Below are 26,369 nucleotides of genomic sequence, written 5' to 3'. Positions count from 1 at the left end.
GTATTTTGACTTTTTAATGTAGACTTCTTTCTAAAGTCTACTATTTACGTCTGCACAAGAAGTCTATTTTTGAGTTATTTTTGTAGTTTGACCAAAAACGTATAGGTCATTTTAGTGTTTGACTAAAATTTTTTAAAAATTAAAAAATTCATAAAACTCCGGAAAGCTACCGTAGACTTCAGAAAGAAGTCTAAAAACTGTAGACTTCTTTGGGAAGTCTACTTATATTTTTCGGTCAAACTTAGAAAGAATCTTTTTTTTAAGTAGACTTCACAGTGAAGTTTACTCAAAAAATTCAATTGCAAAAATAACCTATTTTTTTCCGTAGACTTCTATTGAAAAAGTATACTTCAAAAGTAGATTGTCAGAGAAGTCTACTCGTACATGAAGTCTACAATAGAAGTCTACTTTGTTAGTCAATGCATCGGTCAAATGCTAAAGTAACCTTTTTGGCCGGAAGTCTATTTCTGAAGTCTACTGAAGAAAAAGTCAACGAAATGGTCAATTGCAAAAATAACCTGTTTTTTAATAGACTTCTTTAGTAGACTTCACTATGAAAAAGTAGACTTCTTCGCCAGTCTACGTTTGAAGTCTGCTTTAGAAGTCTACTTATTGTAGTTTTTTTAAAAACGCGTTTTAGGCAAATTTATAAAGTATTTTTTTATTTTTTGGATTAGAAATGCTTTTTATGAAGTGATTGAACTACCCAGTGAATTTCATTTCATTTCATTTGATATTTATTGTTGAATCAGAAGTTTTGATTTTTAAGCTAGTTAGCTTATTAAAGTAAACTTCTCCAGCAGTCTACGGATGAAGTCTGCACACGAAGTCTGCTCGGTATCATTATTTTAAAAACAAAATTACTGAATATATATAAATTATTTTTTGTATTTTTAGGTTTTGGAATGTGTGTTACCAACTGGTCTAATTACTCAATGAGTTTCATTTGTTTTAAGTCAATATTTATTATAGAATCGAATTTGTTGATTTAATAGCTAGTTAGCTTGGAAGAATAGACTTCATCTCCAGTCTACAGATGAAGTCTGCAGACGAAGTCTCCTATATAGAAAATTTGTTACTTACATTTTTGCAATAACGTAGTTTGTAATTTCGTTTGCTAATATGGTTTTTTGTGTTTAATTACAGAAAATGATCAACTCCATAAAAATAAATCTTCAAAAATTCTAAAAGATTGTAGAGTCATTTTTAAGTTCTCTTGTTAATAACACTAACCTCACTCTTCTGTTTTTTTTTTCTTATTTTTTTGGATTTGACATACTTTGTAATTTTAAAACTGATGCAACATTCAATTACTTCAAAAAATTTGTGACATTGAATAAACATGTAACACCAATCCATTCTTCTTCTATTTTGTGGTTTTAAAACTGGTGCAAAATCAGTCACTTAAAATTTTTATTTAGAATTAGTTTATGGAACTTTTCTTTGCACCATACTCTGAACCATTATATTTTGTCCATATAGAATAATTTGATTATGTTACATATTTGATAAAGATACATAAAAAATAACGGTTGATGACAATTAAAAGACTACTACAGTTGATGATTATTACAATTAATGACCATTACAGACAAAATTGATAATCATTACACAAAAAGAGATCATGAGCAAACAGAAGATCAATTATTTACTTATTGGGTTCTGTTTTGTAAATGAGCTTAATTGTTGTGTTGGGCACTTCGGCCTGTTAGGACAAAACTCCCTACCCGTCTCGATGTCGATGGTGGAGAAAATGGAGATGACGGTGACGAATTTTTGAGATTTGTGAGATACTGCAAATGAAAGAAGTCAACTTAAGAAGTCTGCTTTCGAAATCAACTCAAGAAGTCTGCTTTCGGAGATGACAGTGATGAATTGTTGAGATTTCTAAGATACTGCAAATGAAAGGAGTAAAAATTAAACATCAACCCAAGTAACAAATCTAATAAAGAAGAGGAAGGGAGGTTTCCGAGAAACACATAATCACAGATCTGATTACTAAACTAAATCAAATTAGTTCTGACACTTAGATCTTAGTATATTATGAATAAATAAAAAAATTCAAAGTGGATTCCAATTAAATAAAACCAAAATTTCTGGACAAAACATCATTTAATAAGTAAAAAGAAGAAACTTGAAAAAGCTAACAATTTGAACCAGACATCAAAACCATACCCAGACAAAGCTGCACGGCGGTGAGGAAGTCGACGGTGGACCTCTTTTGTTGCTCACTATGTTGAGGTCACCTACAGTGAAGATCAAACAAACGTTTTGCTAAAAACAAAAAGCAGAGTATAATCTAAAGAGAGATTTCTAACCTGAAACAGCATAGAAAAAGACCTCGTGTACAGCTCGTTCGCAAGCAGATCTAAAAAAATCGATGTTCTCGTTGAATCTGAACCCACAGAAGCTGCTTGATTCGCCGTTGTTGAGTTGTTGAGACCGGATTGAAAGCGCTAAGTTACTCTCTGGTTACAAGGGAGGACACCAGATCTCTGAGCTTCGAAAAAAATCGTGAGAGAGGCGATGGAGGCCAGAAGAAAGCGCCGAATTAGAGAGTCTCTTTGAAAAAATTAGGGTTTTACGAGGATTCGTTGGTTTATATAGTAGGATAAAATTTCCGGTTAAAATATATATTTTTGGTTTAATATGGGTTTAATTTCGGTTTAAATTTCGGTTAGGTTATTTTATTCGGTTTAGCAGACTTCAATATAGAAGTCTACAACTTTTAAAACCTAAATAATAAATTTACTTCTATTTAATTTAAAAACATACATTTCCATTTAGCAATATGAAAAAATAATTTATGTACATTTGAGTTACGATTACGGAATTTATGAATGTAAATTTGATACTAAAATAATTTTTAAAAAAATTTAAAATTAAATTTACAGATTTAATTATTTAGTAGACTTCATTTCGATGAAATGAATAGACTTCTTTTTCACTTTAGTAGACTTCGTCAGGGTGTAAACGGTAATTAGGACATCCGTTTTTTGTTTATTCATACAGGTTTAAATGGTTTTTTCACTATCTTTTAGGTTATTTCTGCTAAATATTTTTTGAGGGGTCTACTTTTGTATTCAAAGTCAAGTTTTGGGTTATTTTTAGCAAAAACCCAAAAAAAAACACATGATCTTGTCTGTAGATAAAAATTTATCTTTTATTGAGGGATTTTAGAGGTCACAAGATCAACTCGATTCGGATATTATCTTTACAACAAAAATCGTTTTATTAGTTTGAGTTATGTGGTGCTAATTAATCCTCTAAATAAATGATCAGTTTTATATATTTGTCTCAGAATAAATATCAATGTTCTTCATTTTATTTTCAATCAAGTCAAAAATGTAACAACTGTCTTTTTTTTAAACATATAACTAGTTGTCGTATCTAGACAAAAGAAGAAAAGATCCTTTGCGAATAAGAAAAAAATTATCCACCATAGATTGAATAAAAGAAACAACGATCGTACACGGGCACAAAATAGCATTCCAAGTTTCCAACAAAATAAAAAAAGTTACATGCACACGTATATTGAATGGTGGAGCAAAGCGAACCATTTATTGAAGTTTCTTTTTGTTATCGTAACACGTGCCCCGGTTATGTGTGGTCTACATCATTTGGTTCTGCATGACGACGAGTTCCCACCTCCTCGGGATGACTTTCCTGATTGGGTTGCTCAAAACCAACGGCTGAAAGTGAACCAAATCATATCGTTGCTCATCAGATATTATATTTTTGGACAGTGTTAAGATAAAAAGCATGAATCTGAACTGTCTAGGCTTTAACCGGATCGGATTCTCGATCTCTGACAGGGACTAGAACCTTCTTTTGTTTTTATGAAGATCAATGCCAAATGTCAAGTTTATTAAGTAAGATGTTTAAGTAGTAGTTTTCTTATAAATATATACCGCAATAATTAGTTATGAATCGGAATCGGAAACTAGTAAGAGATTTAGTTTTCATACTAATATCCTCTGTCTAAAATTCATACTAATATCCTAGAGATAAGTAAACTTTGACCCTTTGCTATCAAATGCGATGTTAAGATGAGTGGGCCTGAGTTTTGCAATCAGACACATTTGCAATTGTGTATTGGCTATAGCCATCATAATCCTCAAAGTTCTTCAAGGATTATGAAAAAGGAAGATGATTTGTTGAGACGATTTGACCAACATTGACTTAAAAAAAAAAATAAACACACAAGTCATCTCGATCTTGTCAAAACAAGAAATTATCACATATCTTCGACATGTTTGGTACAAACTAAAATTATTAACTTGAAATTTTCTAAAACATAAAAATATTAATATTAAATAATCAAAATTGATGAAGTACTCGAAAGAAAATCTCAGTTTTCTTTATAAATTCTTTTCATTCAGTATTTAACATGTTTGGTCGAATCGGGAAAAACAATTAGGTATCCCCGTTTCGTTTCTCTCGTGTTTGAAACAGCTAGCTAAGCTGTTAAGGATTATGATGATGGCTTTAGCTAATTCTCAAATTGAACTCTGTGTCTATTTTCTAACTCAGAGATATTGTTTTTGACATTGTCTTTGACAGCACATGATATGTTTCATATTCGATCTAGGATATCAAATTGACATATTGGGAAAAGAGGAAAATAATCCTCATGATTTAGAACATAACTGAGGATTGTTAGTCTGAACTTTTAGACATATTTGAATCTCGACATGTATCTAATAAGATTTCTACATATTTAGTAGACACGCTTGCTACAATTTTTTTGAAACTTTCACAACATCATTATAGAAAATCGCAGAGATTACTTGAGATCAGAAGTGATCAAGACAAAACACAACAAACCATGTAGGAGCAAACAATATGAGAGTAGTGATAAAACCAATCAACTCTAATAGCAAAACCCTAAAACAATAATGTCGACTCTTCCACAAAAACCCTTAGATAAATAAAATTAAATTTATAAGGCCCGGGGGTCGAGAATCAGTTAATATCGGAATCGTCAAAATCATCCTCGAAGCTGTTGAAGAAATCGCGGTCATAGGGCTTCGAGGAGAAGAATCCTCCTATAACGCCACCGAACCTCTCCACGCATTCACTTTCATTATCATCGACGTCCATCGGCATCATCGTGGAAGATTCTGAACAATCGTCCATCTCTGCGAAAAAGTCACGGTGCATCGTCGAACTCATCCACCCTCTTCCCCAATCTCTATCCATCGCTTCTCTTTGCGTAGAATCAAACAAGATGCTTGAAGAGAGATTGATATTATTTATAGAGAGCTAGGGTTAACTTTCGGCTCAATCAAGGCCCATTAGTTTATGTAACCGACGATTTATTGCAAATTACATAAAACATAAAAATGTAAATTCTCCTATTATATGAAAATGTAAATTCTCCTAGGCTTTAACAGGGATTGGATTCTCGATCTCTGTTGACAGGGACTAGCTAGAAGTCTAGAACCTTGTTTTCTTTTTATGAAGATCAATGCTACATGTCAAGTTCATTAATTAAGATGTTTAAGTAGAAGTTTTCTTATACAAACCGCAATTATTAGTTATGAATTGGAATCGGATACTTGAAAGAGATTTAAATCTCATACTAATATCATCTGTCTAAAAATTCATACTAATATCCTAGAGATAAGTAAACTTTGACCCTTTCCTATCTAATGCGATGTTAAGTAAACATAAGTAATCAGTTTTAAACCAATCGATGTGTTGGACAAAAATAACCTTGATGGTAAAAAAATAATTTATGTTTTTGTTGATTTGTAAGAGCATCATCAACCCAAAGACTCATATAAATCTCTTAAGCCTTTTTTTAATATTATTTTTGGTTTAAAGACTGTACTAGATTTAGACCCGTACTGTGCACGGAAAGTTTTTTTTTTTAAAGATTTCAAGTTTGGAGAGCATATACAATTTAAATTTGTATTTGTGTGTATGTTGATAGTTAGGTTATAAGAATGATTTTATATATCTGTCTCATTACTTGAATGTATATTAACTTGGTATGATTTTTGTTATTTATAATTCAGGATAATATTCATTAAATTTTCAATGTTGTCTACATAATATAAACATATATAGTATTAGACGAATATATATACATATATCTATCGTAATGAGCAAACAGCTATAGAGAATAATGAAAGCAATCTATTTTATTAATAAATACTGAATTTGACATAATTTCATAGAATTAAAACGTTGACTACTTCACTTGGTCACCTTTGTAGGTAAACGACATGAATAGTTGAACCTCCAAACATAATTAAGTACTATATCCTTAGTCTTTAACCTCAATGTCATTGTTCTCGGTCTTATTGGATTTGAAGTACCTAAATAGTTATATACAGATATGTTATTACTGGCATTTAGTAAAATATCAAATATTTATATAGTACTTACTTATCTTTGAACTTGTCAACTTCAACAATATGGGGATCAAAAAGAAACCTTCACATTCCTCTTGCATCAGAAACAGTCAATGTCCCTAAAACATATATTTTATGTATACTTAATATTTGATTAAACCATAATAACTATTGTTATCATGATTAAATGTTAATAAAATAGTTAGAAACATACCATTGTTGTAAGTTATACGCCAGTCTGTCAATACACATGTTATATTAGAACCACAGGCAGACCACCATTGTGATTGGAAATCATCAGCCAAGTTTCCAAAAGCAACACAACTAATTTCAACATTCCTACAATTTATTAACAAAATATATTGTTATCTTAATAACATACAACTAAATAGGTAACGATTCAAATACTTACTTGATATTTCTCAACGTAAATCGTAGTCGACTATAGTATCTACGAAAATAACAATCTAGTCCGTAATCATTAATCTTTGTAAGTCGTCCAACGTGGACAACAACACCAAGTAGATCTAGTATCACATAAAGCATCAAAAGATGTTTTAAATATTTTAAATTGAAATTCAATGATATTTATAAGACAAATATTAAATACCAATAGGATACTTATGATCAATAGTCCCATCCAAAATATCCTCAAACTCTGAGAAAGACATAAATTGATTATCGGTGGAGATTTCATATAGCCTTTTGACAGAAGTATTCTGAAGTAGAAAAATCCTCCATTTATGATGAGTTGTTTTCTGAAACCAAAATGAATCATTTACAACAAAATCATGTAGAGTATTCCACTGTCCTTCTTGCAAAGCTTGATCATAATACGAAACCAACACAGGATTAGTCATCGAAGCTTGAATCTTGCATCCCTGTGATAATTTCAGTATCAATATATTAAGATGTTACTGAAAAATAATACTATTATGAAGTAAATAATAATAACTTACTTCTTCATCCACCAGAATAAATTCCAAACCTTCAATTCCTTGTGGACCAAGAGTTTCCCATTTTTTTAAAACCAATATTTTTATTTTCCAGTCCGATCTCCATGAATGCAAATCAGAAACTCGGTGATAGAGTTCCATGGTTAAAGGGTATGATGTGGTATCTAGGTTTTATACAACTGCAAAATCCAATATATATAGGAGGCCTTAGGTTTATAGTAATACAGTAAGATTAATATGTCTAATAGAAACCGAATATCTCGCATGGATATTTTCCAAGATCAGGAAAATATTTTTATCGTTTGAAATTTAGAAACTAAATATCTATTAATAAATTCATATATATTATTTTTGATTATAGATAAGTGATTTTTATTTATTGATGATACGATGGTACTATTTATATAGAAGTACAACGATATTTATAAACTGTGTAATATAATAGAAAAACTTGTTTAAGTTGGTTGCATGTTAAGGATTGTTTATACATGTCTAAATTCCTACTACTCATTAGCGAATAAAAAGGCAAAATATATGACTAACAAATAATGCTAAAAATTAAAAAAGTAATAATACACTTTATTAAAATCAGATTAAATATGGTAGGAAGAGAAACAAATTGTTTATTAAAACAAACTTAAGAGAAGACCACTCATAACAAAATTGAAAATAGAATATAAAATATAAGATAACATAACATAAATCATAATCCTTTCTTCCTTGAGAACTTGAAGCACTCACGTAGACTTCCGTTATCTTCTTTGCAAGCCTGAGAAGAATATTTTTCATGTAGTTAGTAAGTAAAAGAAAAATCATAATCTAAGACTATTTAATGTTAATAACGTTTATTACTTGATCCCAAAGCTTTTGACTTCATCCAATGGTGGGGCAATAGCAAAACGTGAAAGCGATCCCTCCTTGTAATTTTCAATTGTCATATCATCTAATATAAATAAGATAAGGTCATCAAGTTTTGACTGTGTATAAAGTTGTCTTATAAATATGGAAGTCATATAAACGCACCAATGTTTTTCTTAACCAACCAATCAGTTAAGACACAAATAGCAAATGGACTCTTCCCTACAGGACCTTTGCATTTCCCTTCAATCTCGTAAGCCAAGTCATCATGTGCAACACAGTTAAGAGTACAATTCCTACACATTATAATTATTATGATTATATTGTATCTCAAGTAATGATATAAAAACATGAAACCATTATATTACTTACTCCAGATCTTTAATTCGGAATCTCAATGTTGGAACACTTTTGTCATCGGGATAAACAACAGTTACCATATTTTCAACATGATCCAGAACACCAATCAAATCTGGATTAAAAAATATTGTAGTACAACAACTGATCAATATTACACAATCAATCATACAATACTATAATCGATAACACTAACATAGTTAAATACATAATTAATAAAGATAAATGTTAATACTTACCAACTGGGTAGAAGTGGCTGTAAGGCTTATTGTAAACACGGCTGAAATCAACAAAACGAAGGAAAGGATCTCCAGTCAAAGGTCGGATGGAACTGACCTTAGTTTCACCATCTAAAATAATTTGCTTAATGTGTCTTGTAGTGCGTTCTTCCCACTTAGAAGGAATTAGTTTGAATTTGGATAACTGCACCCAATTTCCTTCTTGCAAAACGTATTCAAAATATGATAGATTGAGGTTACCAACGTAGGCAGAAATTCTGCAACCCTGTTAGGGTAAATGATATAAAACATTAGTAGCAAAACGATATAACATACTAATAATATAAAACATTGATAGAGATGAGTATCAAACTTACATTCTCATCAACCAATATGAAATTCATCACACGAAGACCGTCAGCATCAAAGGCCCCCCATCTCTTTAAAATCTTCACCTTAATTGTCCAACCATCCTCCCAAGCTTGTAACTCATGCACCATTTGGTATTCAGCCATTTTCTTTGAGTTTCCGATTAAAGATGTATAAAACGGTTTGCAGCAAAGGTTTATATAGGAGTATGTTAGTAAATTAAGGATATGACGTCCCAAAAATATTTGCGTATATACGAACAATTTTTCAAAATTTGCAAAAGTCAGTGATTTTAGGAATATGTATCTTGTTAATTATATTTTAAATGGCATAAATAGCGATTATCTATATTGTTTCTGAATATTTCCATAGTTTGGTTGAAATTGTTATGACACATTTAACAGATTATAGAATTAATTATTAACTTATATTTTGTGCAACTTCAAATAAGTAATTGTCCAACCATCCTCCCAAGCTTATAACTCATGCACCATTTGGTATTCAGCCTTTTTCTTTGAGTTTCCGATTAAGATGTATAAAACGTTTTCCGGCAAAGGTTTATATAGGAGTATGTTAGTAAATTAAGGATATGACGTCCCAAAAATATTTGTGTATATACGAAGAATTTTTTAAAAATTTGCAACAGTCAGTGATTTTAGGAATATGTATCTTGTTTAGTTATATTTTAGATGGCATAAATAGCGATTATCTATATTGTTTCTGAATATTTCCATAGTTTGGTATAAGTTGTTACGATACATTTAACAGATTATAGAATTAAATATTAATGTATATTTTGTGCAACTTCAAATAATTAATATGACAAATATATGGAAGTCGTATTCGTAATCTTTTTTAAAAATGATTTGTTACGTATATATTCATTATATGTGTTATCTCGCGTAACTAAGGAAATATAATTATAGAATATGCAATCAAATATTAACAATGATTAATTTAAGGAATGCTGAACCCTAAACATAAAGTTTCTAAAAATATTGCTATCATATATAAATTCTTCCGGAAATCTAGTCATTATATTTTCAAAATCCTGAAATATAAGGAGTCAAAGAATTGGACATATAGCAAGTAAGAACAAATAAGAACAAATATCTCCATAAATTATTTAGCAAAACATTTTAATATACATTATTTATTATTTTTGTGGTTACATCGTTACTACTAAAATAAAATTTAATTAGCAAGTTGTTAATTAAGTAAATTCAAAAATGAACGATAGTATTCGTTTTATAAGATCATTTAGTTCCATAAATTGTAATATTTTAAAAATTATAATAATCATGATAACATAAAATATATTTAATATAGTCAGAATAAAAAGGTAATTGATCAATGTGTGATACTGATAAAATCTCAATGTAAACAGATTTAAGTTAATTAGTTTCATTTGTTTAAGTTAAATAAATGTAAAAACATTAAGTTAAATAATAATCATGATAACTAATTGTTTAAGTTAATTAGTTTAATTTGTCTAGTATAATTTAAAATCTGATTAAAACATGCAACAATTATTTCAAAATAAAATAGATTTAAAAACATAAATTAAAAAGATAATAGAAAATATTGAAAATTAAACGAAATCAGAAATAAATTCAAGTCTTAACATGCAATAACATAGGAGGACATCACTCATTTAATTAAAAGTCTTTAAAAAAAGATAGATATTAAGATAAGATTGAGATGGGCCGAATTAAGCATTTCTTGATCCAGAAGATGAAGCATTGTGGGCTGAATCCCTCACCTTTACCCACATCCTGAAAAAAAAAAGATAAATAAAACATATCTAAGAATAAGTATATCAATCTAACGATTTATACATGTAATAAGTAACAAAATAAAATTATTACTTAGCCCGTAGATGGTAAACTTCGTCGAGTGGTGGATGAACCAAGAAACGTGATAGCTTTCCTCCTTCATAATCATTGATAATAATTTCATCTATATAAACAAAAATTCATCATATTACAATTATATCCAATCCATTATAATATATGGTACAAAAACAAAGCTAACTATATGATATTACTTACTTAAGCTTTTCTTCACCATCCAATCAGTCAATGCACATATGGGAGTTGGTCCATTCAGTACCTCACCGTTAGATTTTTCCTTTATATAATAGGCCAAATCACCATGTGCAACACACTTAAGTGTATTACCCCTAAAAATGGAAAAAATTAATACTAAAAGACATTTAAAAAAAACAAAAATTAACGTAAGAATGTCATTACTCGATATCAGTGATACCAAAATGCAGAGTTGAAACCGTTTTCCCATCGTTACCAACAACTTCAACAATATCTCTGATATTCTTGTCGAAAACACCAAGCAAATCTGTATTTTAAACAGATAAATTATTGCATGTCCATTTTTACTTAACATAAACATTTTACGCATACATGCAAACCACTATGCAAAAATTGCATTTTATAAAAATTGCAAATAATAGGTAAAGAGATTAACCGATCGGATAATAGTGAGAATAAGGACGGTTGAGAACACTCGCAAAATCAACGAAACTGATGAAAGGATCGTCCGTTAATGGCCTGATAGAATTCACCTTTGTTTTCTGAGAGAGGATGATTTTGTAAGCATGTTTAGTGGATCTATCATTCCACCCGGAATTAGCCAAGCCAAACTGGGAAATCCGAACCCAAACTCCTTCTTGAAAGACATGTTGAAAATATGAGAGTTGCGTTTCATCAACGGTAGCAGCAACTCGAGAACCCTAGAGTAAAAAAAATAAAAATTTAAAAATACACAACAAAAAGGCTTTGCAAAAATAAATAACTTATTTTGAAAACACAAAACTTACACTTTCATCAACCAGGATGAAATACATCCCATCATTCCCGTTTGAATTAACAGTCTCCCAACGCTTGAGAACTTTCACTTTGATGGTTTGCTTGTATTCCTCCCATGGTGTTAAATCACTAACCATTTGATATTCGGCCATCTTTTTTACTCAGAGATATTGATGTTTAATTTCTAGGTTTTCTCTTTGTGCAGGATGAAGTTATGGAAGAAAATAGTTCTTTATATATATATATAAGACATAGACGGTTAACTACTCTAAAGTCGCGATTGTTTGTAAACATTTAAGTGTAGTAAATACAAAAATGGTTCATTTAATTTGTTAAAAAAGGAATAAGTTCATCGAATATATTTCAATCGGTGTAAGATGTCAGTAGATGTCTCTGTTTATATTCCGAGTGCATAAAAAGGAAGTTACAGATGTAAAGATATAAGTATACTCCTATCAAATCACATGAATATATATGCGAAATTTCAACTACCATATTTATTCATGTTTGTACACTTCATAAACTATATGTTGCGAATCCAAGGGATATAAAATTATAAATGTGGCGAATATTTTTATTTCCTACAATACATATAAACCATATACTATAATATTAGTAATTAATATATTAGATTTAGTTAAAAGGCAGATGTAATTACTGTATAAGTATACATAGATATGAACTTTGAAAAGTGATATTTATGTTTGTAAAGTTTCCTCAATCTAAATATATACATGCAAAAATATATATGTATGAAAATATCACTTAATAAAAGCTGCAATCAGATATCGATCAAATCAATTCAATATCTTAACTTTGCATGCACAGGTCATAAATTTAAGTATTCAGCAACAAACCAACTACCAAACAATATTAAAGTAGTTGTTACTAAATTTTTAAATAGAAGCTTTGACTTGAAATTTTCTAAGCGTGATTTTGCGTTCTTGATTTTTCCAAACATTATAATACGAACACATATGCAATTACGACTCTATAGTAAGTTTAACTGAACGTTAAACCAGTATATTTAAGATTCAATATCATATTTGAAAACATGTAGTAATAAAAAATCACACATTTTAAACATAATAAATAAAATATGGTTACTACATATCTCATAGTAAAGTCATAAAAAGTACGAATATCCAATATTTAAAACAACACATAATATTCATTGTAGATAAAAACATAGAAACCAATACCATAATTCAAAAGTATAGAATTATAGAAAGATAAAAAATTTTGAATTCAATCAGTCTCTACTCTTCACGGAAGATGTACTTGCCTCATCATCGTTACTACCCAAATCAATGACATTGGTAGGTTTATTTTGGTTATTCCAAAATCTGCAGATAAATAAATTCATGTAAGCAGTAATTCAAAAAGCTACATATTTTATTAAATTATAATGTGACTGCCTATAGCAATTTACCTTTTAACCAAAGTTTTAGCTTTCGGACAGTCAGGATGAAACTCGATTCTAGAAATCCCTCCTCTAGACCGAAGATAGTATCCATCTAGGAAAATAATAGATTTGTTATTTTCATATTCAAAACTATACAACATTAAATAATTAATCATTGATATACAAAAACTAACCTTCTTCTTGTTTAACAGACCAGTCGGTTAACATAACATCAAATAGTAATTGTTCCTCACTGAAAATCTTGTAATTAAAATCAAGTGCAAGTGGTCCTAATGCAACACACGATAACAATAACCCCCTACATAGAAATTTCAAATTTTAATATGAACAAATAAACAGAATATTTAATCAGATAGAGAAAATGGTAAAATGAAAAAGAAAAAATTGAGTTTACTTGTAATCCTTCAAAGTGAATGATATACTGGTAGTCTTCTTATCATGTCTCTCAGGGTAGGAATCATCATTTACAGTGACCAGAGGATCAATACTGATAACAAAACCGTGAATATCTGAAAAATACAATTTTCAAAGTGCAAACAACACATTCCAATCAATTGAACTTTATAAATAAATGAAACTTTAGTCTAAAATAAGATTACTAAGTAAAGGCAGAAATATACCGATAGGAAGACCAGGCTCTGTTTTATCACCATGCACATCAGAAAATGAAACAAAATCTTGTACAATTTCAACACCGACAGGATCTATATCTTCTACTTCTGTGTTATTTATAAACCGGATACAATTACCAATAGGAGAATTTGGTTCATCCGATGTATCATCAAAGACCACGAATTCAGAAAAACATTTCCATTCACCCTCTTCAATTGTCTTGTCGAATGATTTAATTAAATCGGTAATATAGAGATAAGCTTGAATAGTTTCACCCTGTATGTATTAGTAATTTATATAATACAAAAACCTTGTTAAATATAGTATAACATAAAGTTTAAAAGATAAGTGAATAAATACAAACTAAATACCTCTTCATCTATCAACAGAAACTGTAAATATGGACGTTCTCTTGGATATTTGACATGCCATTTCTTCAAAACTTTGCATCTTATAGTCCAATTTGTTTGGTCACAATGCAGATCTGAAATTAGGTCATAGTCTTCCATTGAAGTATATGCGAGAGAGCTTTTTTGGTTCTAGAAAATAGTAACTAAAAGTTTGAAAAAATTGGTAATGAGATCTCTCTTATCTACGAAACAATAATGTCTTCAGATTTCTATTCAAATTTAAGATATATTATTTTATTCAAAACATCCAAATATGTCATCGATATAAACAGTATATTTTATCATATCGAAAAAGGAACTTACACAGCCACTCAATATATGTATTGAAAACATAAAAGGAAAACAGTTTTGTGTCATTGTATTTTCAAATCAATTATAAAGCAGCAGAGAATATTTGATATTGATCAAATATGTACATAAGTGTTACAGTGTTACAAAAGGAAAAAGCATCACCGATTATATAAAGAATATATATTACGCTTGAATAATGTAAATCTGATTATCGAAATGTCTATATTTTGGTAATTGCATAGTTTGGAGATTATTATAAAACATGCGTAATATTAAAAACAGAAAAGGTACTTATGTCAAACAAAACTTAATTTATTATCCTCCTCACAAATTGGAATTTTAATAAAGAACAATATAATAGTCTAAAAAATTTAAAAGTGCTTATGGGAAATAATAGGTTGATTTGTGCTTGTGCTCGATTATAACCACTTGCAGTTATTATAAATGCTGTCAAATAAAAAAACAATAGTGAGTAAGCAAAAAAATACTGAGTTCGAAACAATATAAAAATTTCTATTATAATAACTGAATACACACAATACTTACTATCATTACTAATGGTAGATACATCTAATTCCTTGGAGACTGGTTTTACAAACTGCATCAATAGAGTTCTGATATTTCAGTAACATGCATGGTATGAAACAATAGTATTAAATAAATATAATTTAAATACCTTCGGCATATCTGATAGGAGTGATAGTTGTAGAAATTATGAACTGAATATTGAAAAGGGATGTTGTGTTAATGTATTCAGCATTAACGGGAATAAGAGTGAACTCTTCAATTACAAACCATGAGTTTTCTACAATACTATTCTCAAAGAATTGCATGTATTTTCTGTAAACTGTAGCACAAATTGTATGACCCTGTAAAATAAAGAAAAGTACAGGTTTTTCAAAGTATTCATTATGTAAAAAACAGAAATTGAATGTAATGAATTCTACACTTTACCTTTTCGTCATATAGTTTCATATTAAGAGTAATTCCTCGATGTGGAGTATATTGTTTCCACTTCTTAGTAATTTTAACGCTAATTTTCCAATCAGTAGTAGACGGATTTAAATCAGATATAGAATCGTAAGTAGAAATCATGACGGTATTATATATCGAAGTTCTTGCAAATGGCTGACAAATTTTACACAACAGAGTATTTATATAAGGGATAACTTCTTTGATAGGGTATTCAAGTAAATAATATATAATATGTATAAGGGAAACTAACTAATAGAGATATATTCGGGATATACATAGTCGATATCTTCGTGCAATATATATTGGAATCTAAAATAACCATAAATATAATTCAAAAATATTTTTAATTATTCATATTAATTAATAAACATAATATAAACCATTTTTAATTAATGTATAAATAATGTACTTGACTAACTTTGATTAATTTATGTTTGTTTACATATGAGGCTGATATGAAGTGATCAGGATATTAGTCTGTCAAAAACTCAATTACATATAACGTAAATAAGTAACCTACGACTATATAAACAAATTATACGACGATATATATCAAAATAACATATGAGCTGTCTGAAAAAAATCATACATCCAAATTGAGTAACCAATACAAAATAAGTGAATGTATTAGGGGGAATATATAATAATTATCAAATAATAGACCAAATTGCTGACAACAGAACATATCAGGATCATTTGCACGAACACGACATCAATAGCATTACTTGCAACTTCCTGAATACATTACAAATCCATAACAGACGTTAAAAAAAAAAATCATACTAAGCAAATTAAGATGGTGTTCAAGTTATAACTTACCAGTAATGTTGAAACTATATCTTCAGGAACACTTCTTTGAATACAACGTTCATTGTTTGTTTCTGAGGTTTACCATCTTTGTCAATAATAAGCACCTTTAACCCATCCTTTGATTTTACTCTAGATAGAGCAACATATAACTGGCCAAAGGAAATTGTCTTCTTCGCATTCTGAATGGAAATTTTCCTTCAGGAGGTGCGACATTCAACCTTGGAATGTAAACTTTCTGACCATGAGTGTCACCAGTTAAAACAATAGCTTCGATGATATGATCAGCTAATTGGGTGATTTGTAGCCTTGTACCATTGCACAAACCAGCCTTTGGATCTATATTCCTTAATAGCATAACTGGTGTTCCTACTCTTAATCTTAAAGAATGATTAAGAAGACCAGACAACTTTATATTATTCAAAAAGTCAGGAGTATATACTCTGCTATCCTGGTTAGATGTATCAGATGGATCTATAGAATCAGAACTTAGATAAGTCTTCTCCTCACCTTGATAATAAAAAATTATAGATATATCAGTATAGTATATAAATATGATAACTAAACTTAAAAACTAAATGAATTAAACGATAAACAATAGTAATTGTGTTTACCTGTCAACATAGAAAGCATGTAATCGTTGATGAGGCAAACATCGTCATTAGTTGGACACAAAATAGCCCTTTCTTCATAAAAGTGAGGATCGGATTGCTCTTCAAAACTTAAACCATAAACTTCCTCGACAATAGATTGAATGGGATCATCACATTCTTTTATTAGAAGCTCATCAGGAATGTCGATCATAACTTCTCCGGTGTTTGGTAGATTAATTTTACCATCGCCAAATTTAAGAATCCATTCTGAAAATGATTTGATTTCCTCTGCTACGCTTTCATCAAGATTAGCCAAAAGCCTCATGTTTTTTGTAAGCTTGAGCACCTTACAATCATCCCATAAATATGACGAATTAATAGAAGCCATAACAATGTCTTCCCTTCCTCCACCACTGATAACTGGCAAAATTTGTCTAAAATCACCACCAAACACAACAACTTTTCCTCTAAATGGTTTCTCCTTATGACGCTTAATAATGTCACGCATAGTACAATCCAAACTTTCAAAACAATATCTACTCATCATAGGTGCCTCGTCCCATATGATAAGAGATGACTCAGCAACCAAATTTCCTAAGTCTGTTCCAGGTTGAATATTGCAAGTAGTGTCATCATCTGGGTTTATTGGTATACCAAAACGGGAATGTGCGGTTCTACCACCAGGCAATAACAAATATGCTATTCCACTACTTGCAACATTCAAAACGATTTCACCTCTAGCACGAACAGCAGCGGATAATAGTTTCCATAAATGAGTTTTTCCAGTACCACCAAACCCATATAAGAAAAATACTCTTCCTTTATCTTCTGTGACAGCTTCCATGATCTCTTTATAGACATTCATCTGCTCGTCAGTTAAACCAGGAAGCATGTTTTCTACGATAGCCTTCATTTCTTCTCTATCATAGTTTCTTTCATCGTATATTAACCTATTGATACCAGCTGTGTTGTAATCTCCATCCGGCAAAGGCATTCCATCATAATTTGAAAGAGAACAACCATTGCTTCGCAGTATAGTCTCAATTGCATCCAATGTGTAATTTTTGAGCTGTTCATCAGAGAGGTCCAGTTCTGCGAAATGATCACATCATATGTATTGAAATCCAATACTTCATATTAATATAAAATATTATTGTATACATAACATATATAGTTATAGACAGTTTTTTAAAAATTAATGAAATACCTGGATTGTTTTCAATAGATCTTCTTCTGTAAAGAATATCATCAGATAGCAAATTCCAAGTTTCTTCCCAAACTCCAAATGGATTAATTAGGCTATCAGTCAATAGCATAACACAGAACAGCTTTCGAAGGAAGTCACCAGAACCCCACATGCTTGCTTCATTAATCCCATCTATATATTCTCTATCATCATCTAGTAAACCCAATGCATAACATGCATCTTTGTATGTAGGATGTAAAACACCATCAACTGTCTTCAAATCATCAAACCCCTTAGGACATTTGTGTCGGTTGAGTAGAACACGAAGATAGTACAATTGGCCACATTTAAGAGGTACATAGGTTATTCTACCAACAGCTAACCTATTTTTCTGTTGTCTTGGTTTCCATTCAATATTTGTACGATCATAAACAAACATTGTAGGAAACTCAGCATATGTTAGGTTTTCAGCTTCTGGATACTTATTGCAAGCTTCAAAAAATGCTAATAACATTGAGCTCTGTACTGACCTGCGATTTAGAACAGTTTCAACTGGATCATCATCGTCAAAAAGTACTGATTGCTTGTTTTCTAGATGAAAATAGAGTTTCTCCACTGGAGTTGTCCTAAAATGGATTAGAAATGCTAGCAAACACCATGTAGCTTCACATGAAGAAACATATCTACATAACAATAGAACAGTAGAGATTTAGTATGTAATCAAAACTAATGCAACTTATAAAACATGCCTACAATCTCTATCAAATTAAATACTACCTGCAATCGAAGAACTCCTTAATTTCATCTGTAGTATCCTCGCCGTTTTCATCTACATTGGCGCATGCATCAGAATCTGCGCCTTGATTTAAATCATTTTCAATAGTAGCTAGAACACGATCAGGTCCTTTGTTGATATATTTGAACAGGTATTTGATTGACCTTGCCTGAGTACACCATTCCACATTGACTCTATATCGCAATGATAGCTCTCTATTATAAGGCACAACAAAACTGTTGTCAATTTTTAGACCATTCTTCTCAACAAATGCGCCAGTCTTCCTTCTCATATAATGTGGAAAGCCTCTGTTGTCAATGGTAGTTCTTTCACAATATTTCTTTGGAAATAGCTTAGAACACTTCCCATTGACCATACATGGACTACTTTTGTTAATCACTCCGCAAGGTCCATGTATCATGTTTTGCTTCACTACTTCATACAAAGAAGGATCAGTATCTTTGTCAGGAATCTCAGCAGAAATAACCTTATCAATAGATTCAGCAGTAGACAATTTGTTTTTTTCAGCCATCCATAGTAGAATATGTGCATGTGGAAGTCCTCTTTTTTGGAATTCAATAGTATACATACCTGTTAATATAAAACAAACCAATCAAAATTACCATAACAATATAAATCATAGTATAAATACAAATATTACAAATACAAATTTAACATACCACAAACACTTTTTCCGAAAATGTTCTTTTCAGTGAGATCACATGAGGCTGTCTAGCTTAATTTTGAATATCCTACAGAAGATATCTGGTCTATCTTCAGGATTCAACTTTTGCTTCTTTGTATATCTAATTATCTCAGACCAGTTTGGATTGCAGGTGAAAGTTATAAAAAGATCAGGAAATCCAAAGTGCTTACAGATTGCCATTGCATCCAAATAGTTATTGTTCATATAGCGTGAACCACCGGTAAATGATGCAGGTATCAAAATTCTCTTACCTCTGTTGGATAAATCAGAGTTTCCTTCCTTTTCAGCCTCAACCAGATTCACATACTTGTCTGAACAAAGCTTCTTCTGATTTTTCCTGAAATATCGAAGTCGGCTAGACTCTATCATAGTAAACACATCAACCAGAAACTGTTGATACAATCGTTTAAACCGAATTACGGACTGAGATTCCATTAACCTATCTTGAATCCTATAAGCATAGAATTCTCGCATGCTTATAGTTTTCCGTTTCCGTTTGTTGCCGTCATCAAAACCGTCTTCAATTCCAACGGTGAATCCATCCTCACCAAATGGAAATAATAATGGATACTGAAGAGCTAGATAACCCACATAGATTTCACTAATTCTTCTGAGGTTTCCGTGTGTAGTCTCTAATACAATATCTCGTAAATCCATTCCTTCTTGAAAATCTCCCGGAATCAATGCTGCAACTTCTGTTGATGTTGGCATGTTATGTGTTCTAGCATCTTTATTCCTGTTAGCAATGACAACTAACTTGAAGTTGTCTTCTGGTTGTTGAATATTGTATCTGTCTTTGTAGGAACGGAAAGCTTTCACCATTGGATTACAAGAGTTTAACATCTTCATGAGACATTCAATTAATGTCGGCCTTAACTTGGTCGAGTTAGAGACATTCTTGCTGAAATAGTAGAAAGTGCATAATTAAATATATTCTAGGAAGAAAAATAATGTTAATGGATATTAAAATAGTGCGTAAAGTGTATACCTGATTGATTTCTCTCTGTTGGTTATCTCATTAGCTGTATCATGGATATACAACTGACAGAACTTTGGTTTCTCTTTCCTCTTAGGAATCAAAGAACCAATTAAGTGATAATTTTCACCATGTAGTTGGAATACGGGTGGACCACGACCCTTGTTTATATCGTAATTTATCTTCCCACCAATAGATGTAAATGAAAACATCATGTTGTAAGCTCTGATATTCTCACGAAAATGGCGACAAATTTCATCATCACTCGAGAAGAGATATATCAAAAATGGAGGAGGTTGGTTAAGTAAGGGTAGCTTCACTTTACCCTGCAAACAACATATAGTAAATTTATATGTTGCACTCTTCTTCTTTTTCTGAATTCGTTCATTAAACCACATCTTTGCTTTGCAGTGTATGCATTCATACATCGGATCTCCATCATCATAATATCCTGAGGTAATACAACATTCAACATAATTAAAAATTTAGTCCTGATAAGAATCTAACTGAAAAAAGGATCGATAGAAGTGTAATGTTAGAGACATAACCATTTTCCAATATAACAGGTTTACGTTCATGATCATAATCATCTGCTATAGTATCAATTCCATTAGGCCTTTCGTTAAACTTAATCCCTTTCATTAAACGTGTCCTGTTATGTCTAGCCTTTCGCTGTGTCTCGAACAAAGATTTAGATAGTTGATTTTTTCTTTGTGTATCAATGATTTTATCAACAGAAGAGTTCCACCACATAATGACTTAGATTGAGAGTTAAGATAACACTAATATGAATTCAACGATAAGATAATTTAAAACTAAGTTAAAAAACTTATAATTTGAATAGGATAAGGATACATGACTTCTCTATTCCTTCAACAGTGTGTGAGCTTGTTGCATTCCTGTTTGTATTTTCTGGGGAAAACATATAACAATACATTTTAAATTAAAACAAATGTTATATTTTAATTAATATACATAATTTAGATATTAATACAAATCAGAAAACTTACTGGGACCGATATGTACTGGTTTAGGAAGATCAGAATGAAGCGGTTGTGAAGAAGGATTTGTTCGAGACTTACTACCAACAGATGGTGGCGTCGCATACGTTTGATTCGAGGTTGTCAATTCAGATATATTACTAACAATTGATGTAAGGATCCTATCTGATAATACAATTCAAAAACAAACAATGAGTTAATAATTTAAATAGATTAAATTTATAAATTCATTATACTATTAGTAAATGAAATTATTCTTACTTGGCTGTAAAGGTACAGATTTAGGAATACCAGAAGCTAGCTTCCGTGAATTAGTAATTCTTCGAGCTTTGCTAACAACCGATGGGGGTGTCGCATATGTAATATTAGAGGTAGTGGTTTCTTGTCTATTAGTATCATTTGATGATTGGATACCAGTTCCATGAATATCATTGCTTGCTAGGTTTAGATCAGGAATTGTTGTATTACGTTTTGCAAATTTAGGCTGTGACAATTGAGTTTCAGATAAAATTCGACCAAACCTAAGGCCTGAAAACAAATATATATGTTAACATTGAATGTGTAAACAAATTTGGTTAATATATGTAAAAGCAAGAATTAAAAATGGTAGTTGATATATAGGTAACCCGTTTCTTCAGAAGATGGTGAGCATTGCAAAGGTCTCTTTAGAGGTGGCCTGTTTTCTTTTTCTGAACTTGGTAATGCTACATGAAGGAAAAATGTAGAACACGCATAAAATATATAATATAATTCATAAAACGATTTATAAAATATAACATAGTTCACATACACTGTTGATTTTGAGGTGTGTTTGACTGTATAGATAAACAACCAGGATTGCTGAAATCTGGAAGAATTTCAATTATGTAATTAAATAAATAAAACAACACACTATTAAAAGAATGTGAAGTATACAAAATTAAGATTAAAGCAAAAAATAAATAAAAACTCACTTGAAATTGATATGTCTGATGTAATCCGACTTGAACTCCTCACAAAATCATTTGAATTGCTTAAATCTCTAAAAATCATATCAAAAGCACCAGAAATAGGTTTTGCTGATTGTGATTGACTGGTAGATGCGATCTTCTGTTTTTTAGTAGTTTGGTTCTCATAATTTTCGTATACATGCCGATTTTTCTTTGAACTATGCATTGCATAAGAAGGTGAACATACATTAAAATAGAGGTAAATGTTAACACGAAGAACGCGATGAAGCGGAAAAGTTTATTTATATGAAATAGTAGTTGTTTGTTATAAAATTCAAATTAAAGGTGATCCCTTATGAATAGGAAAACAAATATTCTACATTTAAATTCATATATCTAAATCCACAAATATAGATAATAAATATAGAGAAAGAATCAATTTATATGAATTAATAGTTATTTGTTATAACATTCAAACTAAATCTGATCCCTTATGATTAGGAGAACAAATATTCTACATTTAAAATTCATATATCTAAATCCATAAATATAGATAATAAATTTAGAGAAAGAATCAATTTAGTTACAAATTGCCAAACTTAAAAGGATAAATATAGTTAAGTAAAGTAAGTAATACTGTTAAAAGATATAAGTTTTAATATATTATCCATTGATGACTTTGTTTTCGGTTAGTAGTTATAGGTATTTTTGGATGTATATATTCGTATATATAAGTATATATAATTTGTTACAAATTTAGGAAATTTCCATTTAGAAATAAATAATATAGAATACATTAAAATTTGATTATAAGCTAATGATGTTTGTATAGTATTTAATATATAAGTGATATCATTTGAATGATGATCATACAATGTTTAAAGAAAAATTATGAAATTATTAAAAGACTTCATACATTAACAAAATAATAACAGTAATGAACGAAATCAAAATATTCTTAAAAAATAACCATCCGATTACAAAATTTCAATCAAGAAGCAAAGTTCAATAAAAAATAACGATAAATGAAATAATACTACAGACGGAAAAACGCATCACAAAGTAGTTCCAATAACTGATTTCGGTTCTTAAATCATGGCTTCTCTGTTTTCACGGTCTTAAGCGGTAGAGTACTTTGATTAGTCTGAACAGTTTTCTCATCCTTAAACTTCTTCTTTGCAGCTGAATACTCATCAGTATCCTTAATCACTTCCAACTTTTCATTGCTTTTGCGTTTAGAAGTAGGTGGCATTTCAGCATCATCATCATCCATAATCATTAAAGAAACCTATAACATATTAAATATTCTGTAAGAATGAAAGCAATTTGTTTATAATAGTAAACATGAATGTAAGAAATCAGAATAAATAAATATACCTTTTCATCAAGAGCATTGTGAGCTTTTTCCTCTATCTTGATACTTGGAGTGCTCTATGAAATGTGAAAGTAATGTATGGTAAGCAATAAAGAATTAGTTTATACAGAATAAGTGATATCAAAATGTTATAACTGTACCTGAGGAGTAGAGATTTCAGAAAACTCCTTAACCACATCACTTTGTGTTATTATACTGATGACCTTGTATGTGTCACTATTGAAAACAACATTTGAGCTTGCAATTGCAATCTTGAATAGAAACGTTTTACCACAAATATTGCTCAAAGCTAAGGGCAAGACATCAGGATCCTGAATCTAAACAAATAGGAATTTAATAAATTTTAAATAGATCAAATAAAATACTGTCATGGACAAATGCAGTATAAATATGAACCTCATTAACAGACTGAGTTAACTGAGCAGCAGTTTGGTTTACAACTTCTTTTGCCTCTTGGTCAAATAAGAGGAATTTAGTTTCTCCAGTATTATCCATGACACGGAAAGTCAACATAAACCTATCATAATTTGAAATAGTATAAGTTAAAATTAATAAAAGGTTAAAACTTTACTATAACACAAATACAATAACAGACTTACGATGGATAAACATTCTCAACATCCTCATTGCATTTTTTGCACTGCCACAATTGTTTCTTAAATATTTTCCTAGGATACAGTTCTTTTAAGTAATCCATATCATGAGGGAGAACCTTTTTTAGAACAGGCTCCGCATGACATGTAATACCAACCAAACTCAGTGTCAATCGACATAATTGTGGCCATTGTAACACATTTGACAACCTTGAAAAATTAATAATGATATTAGAATCAAATATATGTTATAAAAATTGAACTGACATAATATATAATTACCTCAGAAGCAGCAATAATCTCGCTAATAGTCCTTCGAGGACTATGCAAGAAGAAATCGTCCCTTACTGATACAGAATTGACAATAGTCAACTGATTTGGATGGGTATAGGTCAGGGTTAAACCATCTTTTGGCAATCTGTTTAGATTAGATTACATAGTATTTAGAATATAAAACTTGATAAATAAATAAAATTATGGATATAATTAGTTTTACCTCTCTTTAAAAGCCAAACTCTCTGGGAAGACTGGATCAGTAATGACCATTGAACAGTTGTAGCAATTGCCAACACTCCAAACACCTTGATAAAGTTTTAACTTTCCAAACCGCAAAACAGCAACAATCACAGCATCATTTGCATGTTGAGCCACACTTTCAAGATTTTCAGCGAATTGACCCCAAAAACACAATTAAGTCGAACATTTCTACATTGAAAATGATAAAGAAAATTGAGGAAAAAGGATAATATACCCAAATAGTAAATATATAGAGCATTAGTGATAGATTAGTAATGTAAATGCTAACTCTGTATCACGGATCTCCATAGAAAGCCTCTTTGTCTGTCTCTTTCCAACATTCAAGATCTCCACATCCCCAATACTCACAATTTTTCCAATAGCATCTAAAGTAAAAGAAATCATGTTAGTACTTTATAATTATGGAAACAAACTATATATCAAATAAATAATTTAGTAATTAAACAAACTTGCCTATCAAGAAATCTGGATTCATTTTGCTTTCGTCACTAAACTTGACGAACTTGAAACCTAAGATTCTTGGATCCATTTCTTCTGCCGGTTTGACAGATGTAGTTGATGCGAAAAGGATTTTGTAAACGTGAGGGCTGGTCCTGAACTTACCACCGTTATGAGCCACTTGAAAATTTGTGATAATTCTAGAGGCACCTTCCTCTAACAGATTTTCATTTTTCTTGATGAACTCCTTCTTCAAAGTTACATGCATGGTTTGATTCTGTGTATATATAAAGAATATGCATACTTTAAAGATACATAGGTTTGAATAAAAATGAAAATAAATGAAAACAGTCGTGAAATATATAGATTAGTACAAAATCTCAAAAGTAACATAGATAGTATACCTTCTCATCAACAACAACCATTTCCAACGTCTCTACACCATTCAAATATTGTTTCCACACCTTCAATATCTTCACGTAAACTCTCCATTGAGTTTTGAAGGGCTTCACGGAATAGAGATCGGTGAAAGAAGACATAATAGCAAGATGAAATTTGATATTCAGAAATTTATTGAAAGGTGAGGGAGGATGAACTATTGGAGAAACGTACACCTATATATATATATACGGTATTGAGAGAACATGGTAGAGCTAGGTTAAATATTTCAAATTTAGAACTTTCTTCTTGTTAATATAATCCAAGGATCGCGGTTATTTTTGTTTAGGAATAAATATATATCTTCCGCAATTTGAGTAACCAATATGGATGTATATTAGTTGTTTTAAAATTTC

At 30.5% G+C, this 26,369-nt stretch overlaps 3 protein-coding genes and 1 long non-coding RNA gene across 4 annotated transcripts; all 4 read right to left on the bottom strand.

Moving 5' to 3' along the window:
• Nucleotides 1-1,537: 1,537 nt before the first annotated feature.
• LOC112084673 lies at nt 1,538-2,575 on the bottom strand. Its single transcript, XR_002898337.1, has 3 exons — nt 2,319-2,575; nt 2,176-2,246; nt 1,538-1,895 (listed from the first exon to the last, which is right to left on the bottom strand). It is a non-coding gene; the product is annotated as an uncharacterized LOC112084673 (long non-coding RNA).
• Nucleotides 2,576-8,327: 5,752 nt separating this feature from the next.
• On the bottom strand, nt 8,328-9,266 carry LOC112084425. Its single transcript, XM_024153555.1, has 4 exons — nt 9,129-9,266; nt 8,773-9,037; nt 8,549-8,648; nt 8,328-8,472 (listed from the first exon to the last, which is right to left on the bottom strand). The coding sequence occupies exons 1-4, from the start codon at nt 9,264-9,266 to the stop codon at nt 8,328-8,330; spliced, it is 648 nt and encodes a 215-aa protein (XP_024009323.1).
• Nucleotides 9,267-13,197: 3,931 nt separating this feature from the next.
• On the bottom strand, nt 13,198-20,548 carry LOC112084424. Its single transcript, XM_024153554.1, has 9 exons — nt 19,978-20,548; nt 19,023-19,611; nt 18,267-18,928; nt 17,081-18,151; nt 13,992-14,090; nt 13,766-13,880; nt 13,545-13,669; nt 13,378-13,462; nt 13,198-13,291 (listed from the first exon to the last, which is right to left on the bottom strand). Exons 1-9 carry the CDS (start codon nt 20,546-20,548, stop codon nt 13,198-13,200), a joined length of 3,411 nt encoding a protein of 1,136 aa, XP_024009322.1.
• A 3,177-nt stretch (nt 20,549-23,725) lies between these two features.
• On the bottom strand, nt 23,726-26,114 carry LOC112084423. Its single transcript, XM_024153553.1, has 10 exons — nt 25,980-26,114; nt 25,591-25,852; nt 25,406-25,502; nt 25,097-25,252; nt 24,883-25,018; nt 24,607-24,719; nt 24,404-24,524; nt 24,148-24,324; nt 24,010-24,063; nt 23,726-23,920 (listed from the first exon to the last, which is right to left on the bottom strand). Exons 1-10 carry the CDS (start codon nt 26,112-26,114, stop codon nt 23,726-23,728), a joined length of 1,446 nt encoding a protein of 481 aa, XP_024009321.1.
• Between the last annotated feature and the right edge of the window lie 255 nt (nt 26,115-26,369).

This window comes from Eutrema salsugineum, unplaced genomic scaffold (assembly GCF_000478725.1).
Source record: "Eutrema salsugineum unplaced genomic scaffold, Eutsalg1_0 scaffold_4, whole genome shotgun sequence".
Taxonomy (NCBI): Eukaryota; Viridiplantae; Streptophyta; class Magnoliopsida; order Brassicales; family Brassicaceae; genus Eutrema; species Eutrema salsugineum.
This window is presented reverse-complemented; position numbering and strand designations above follow the sequence as displayed.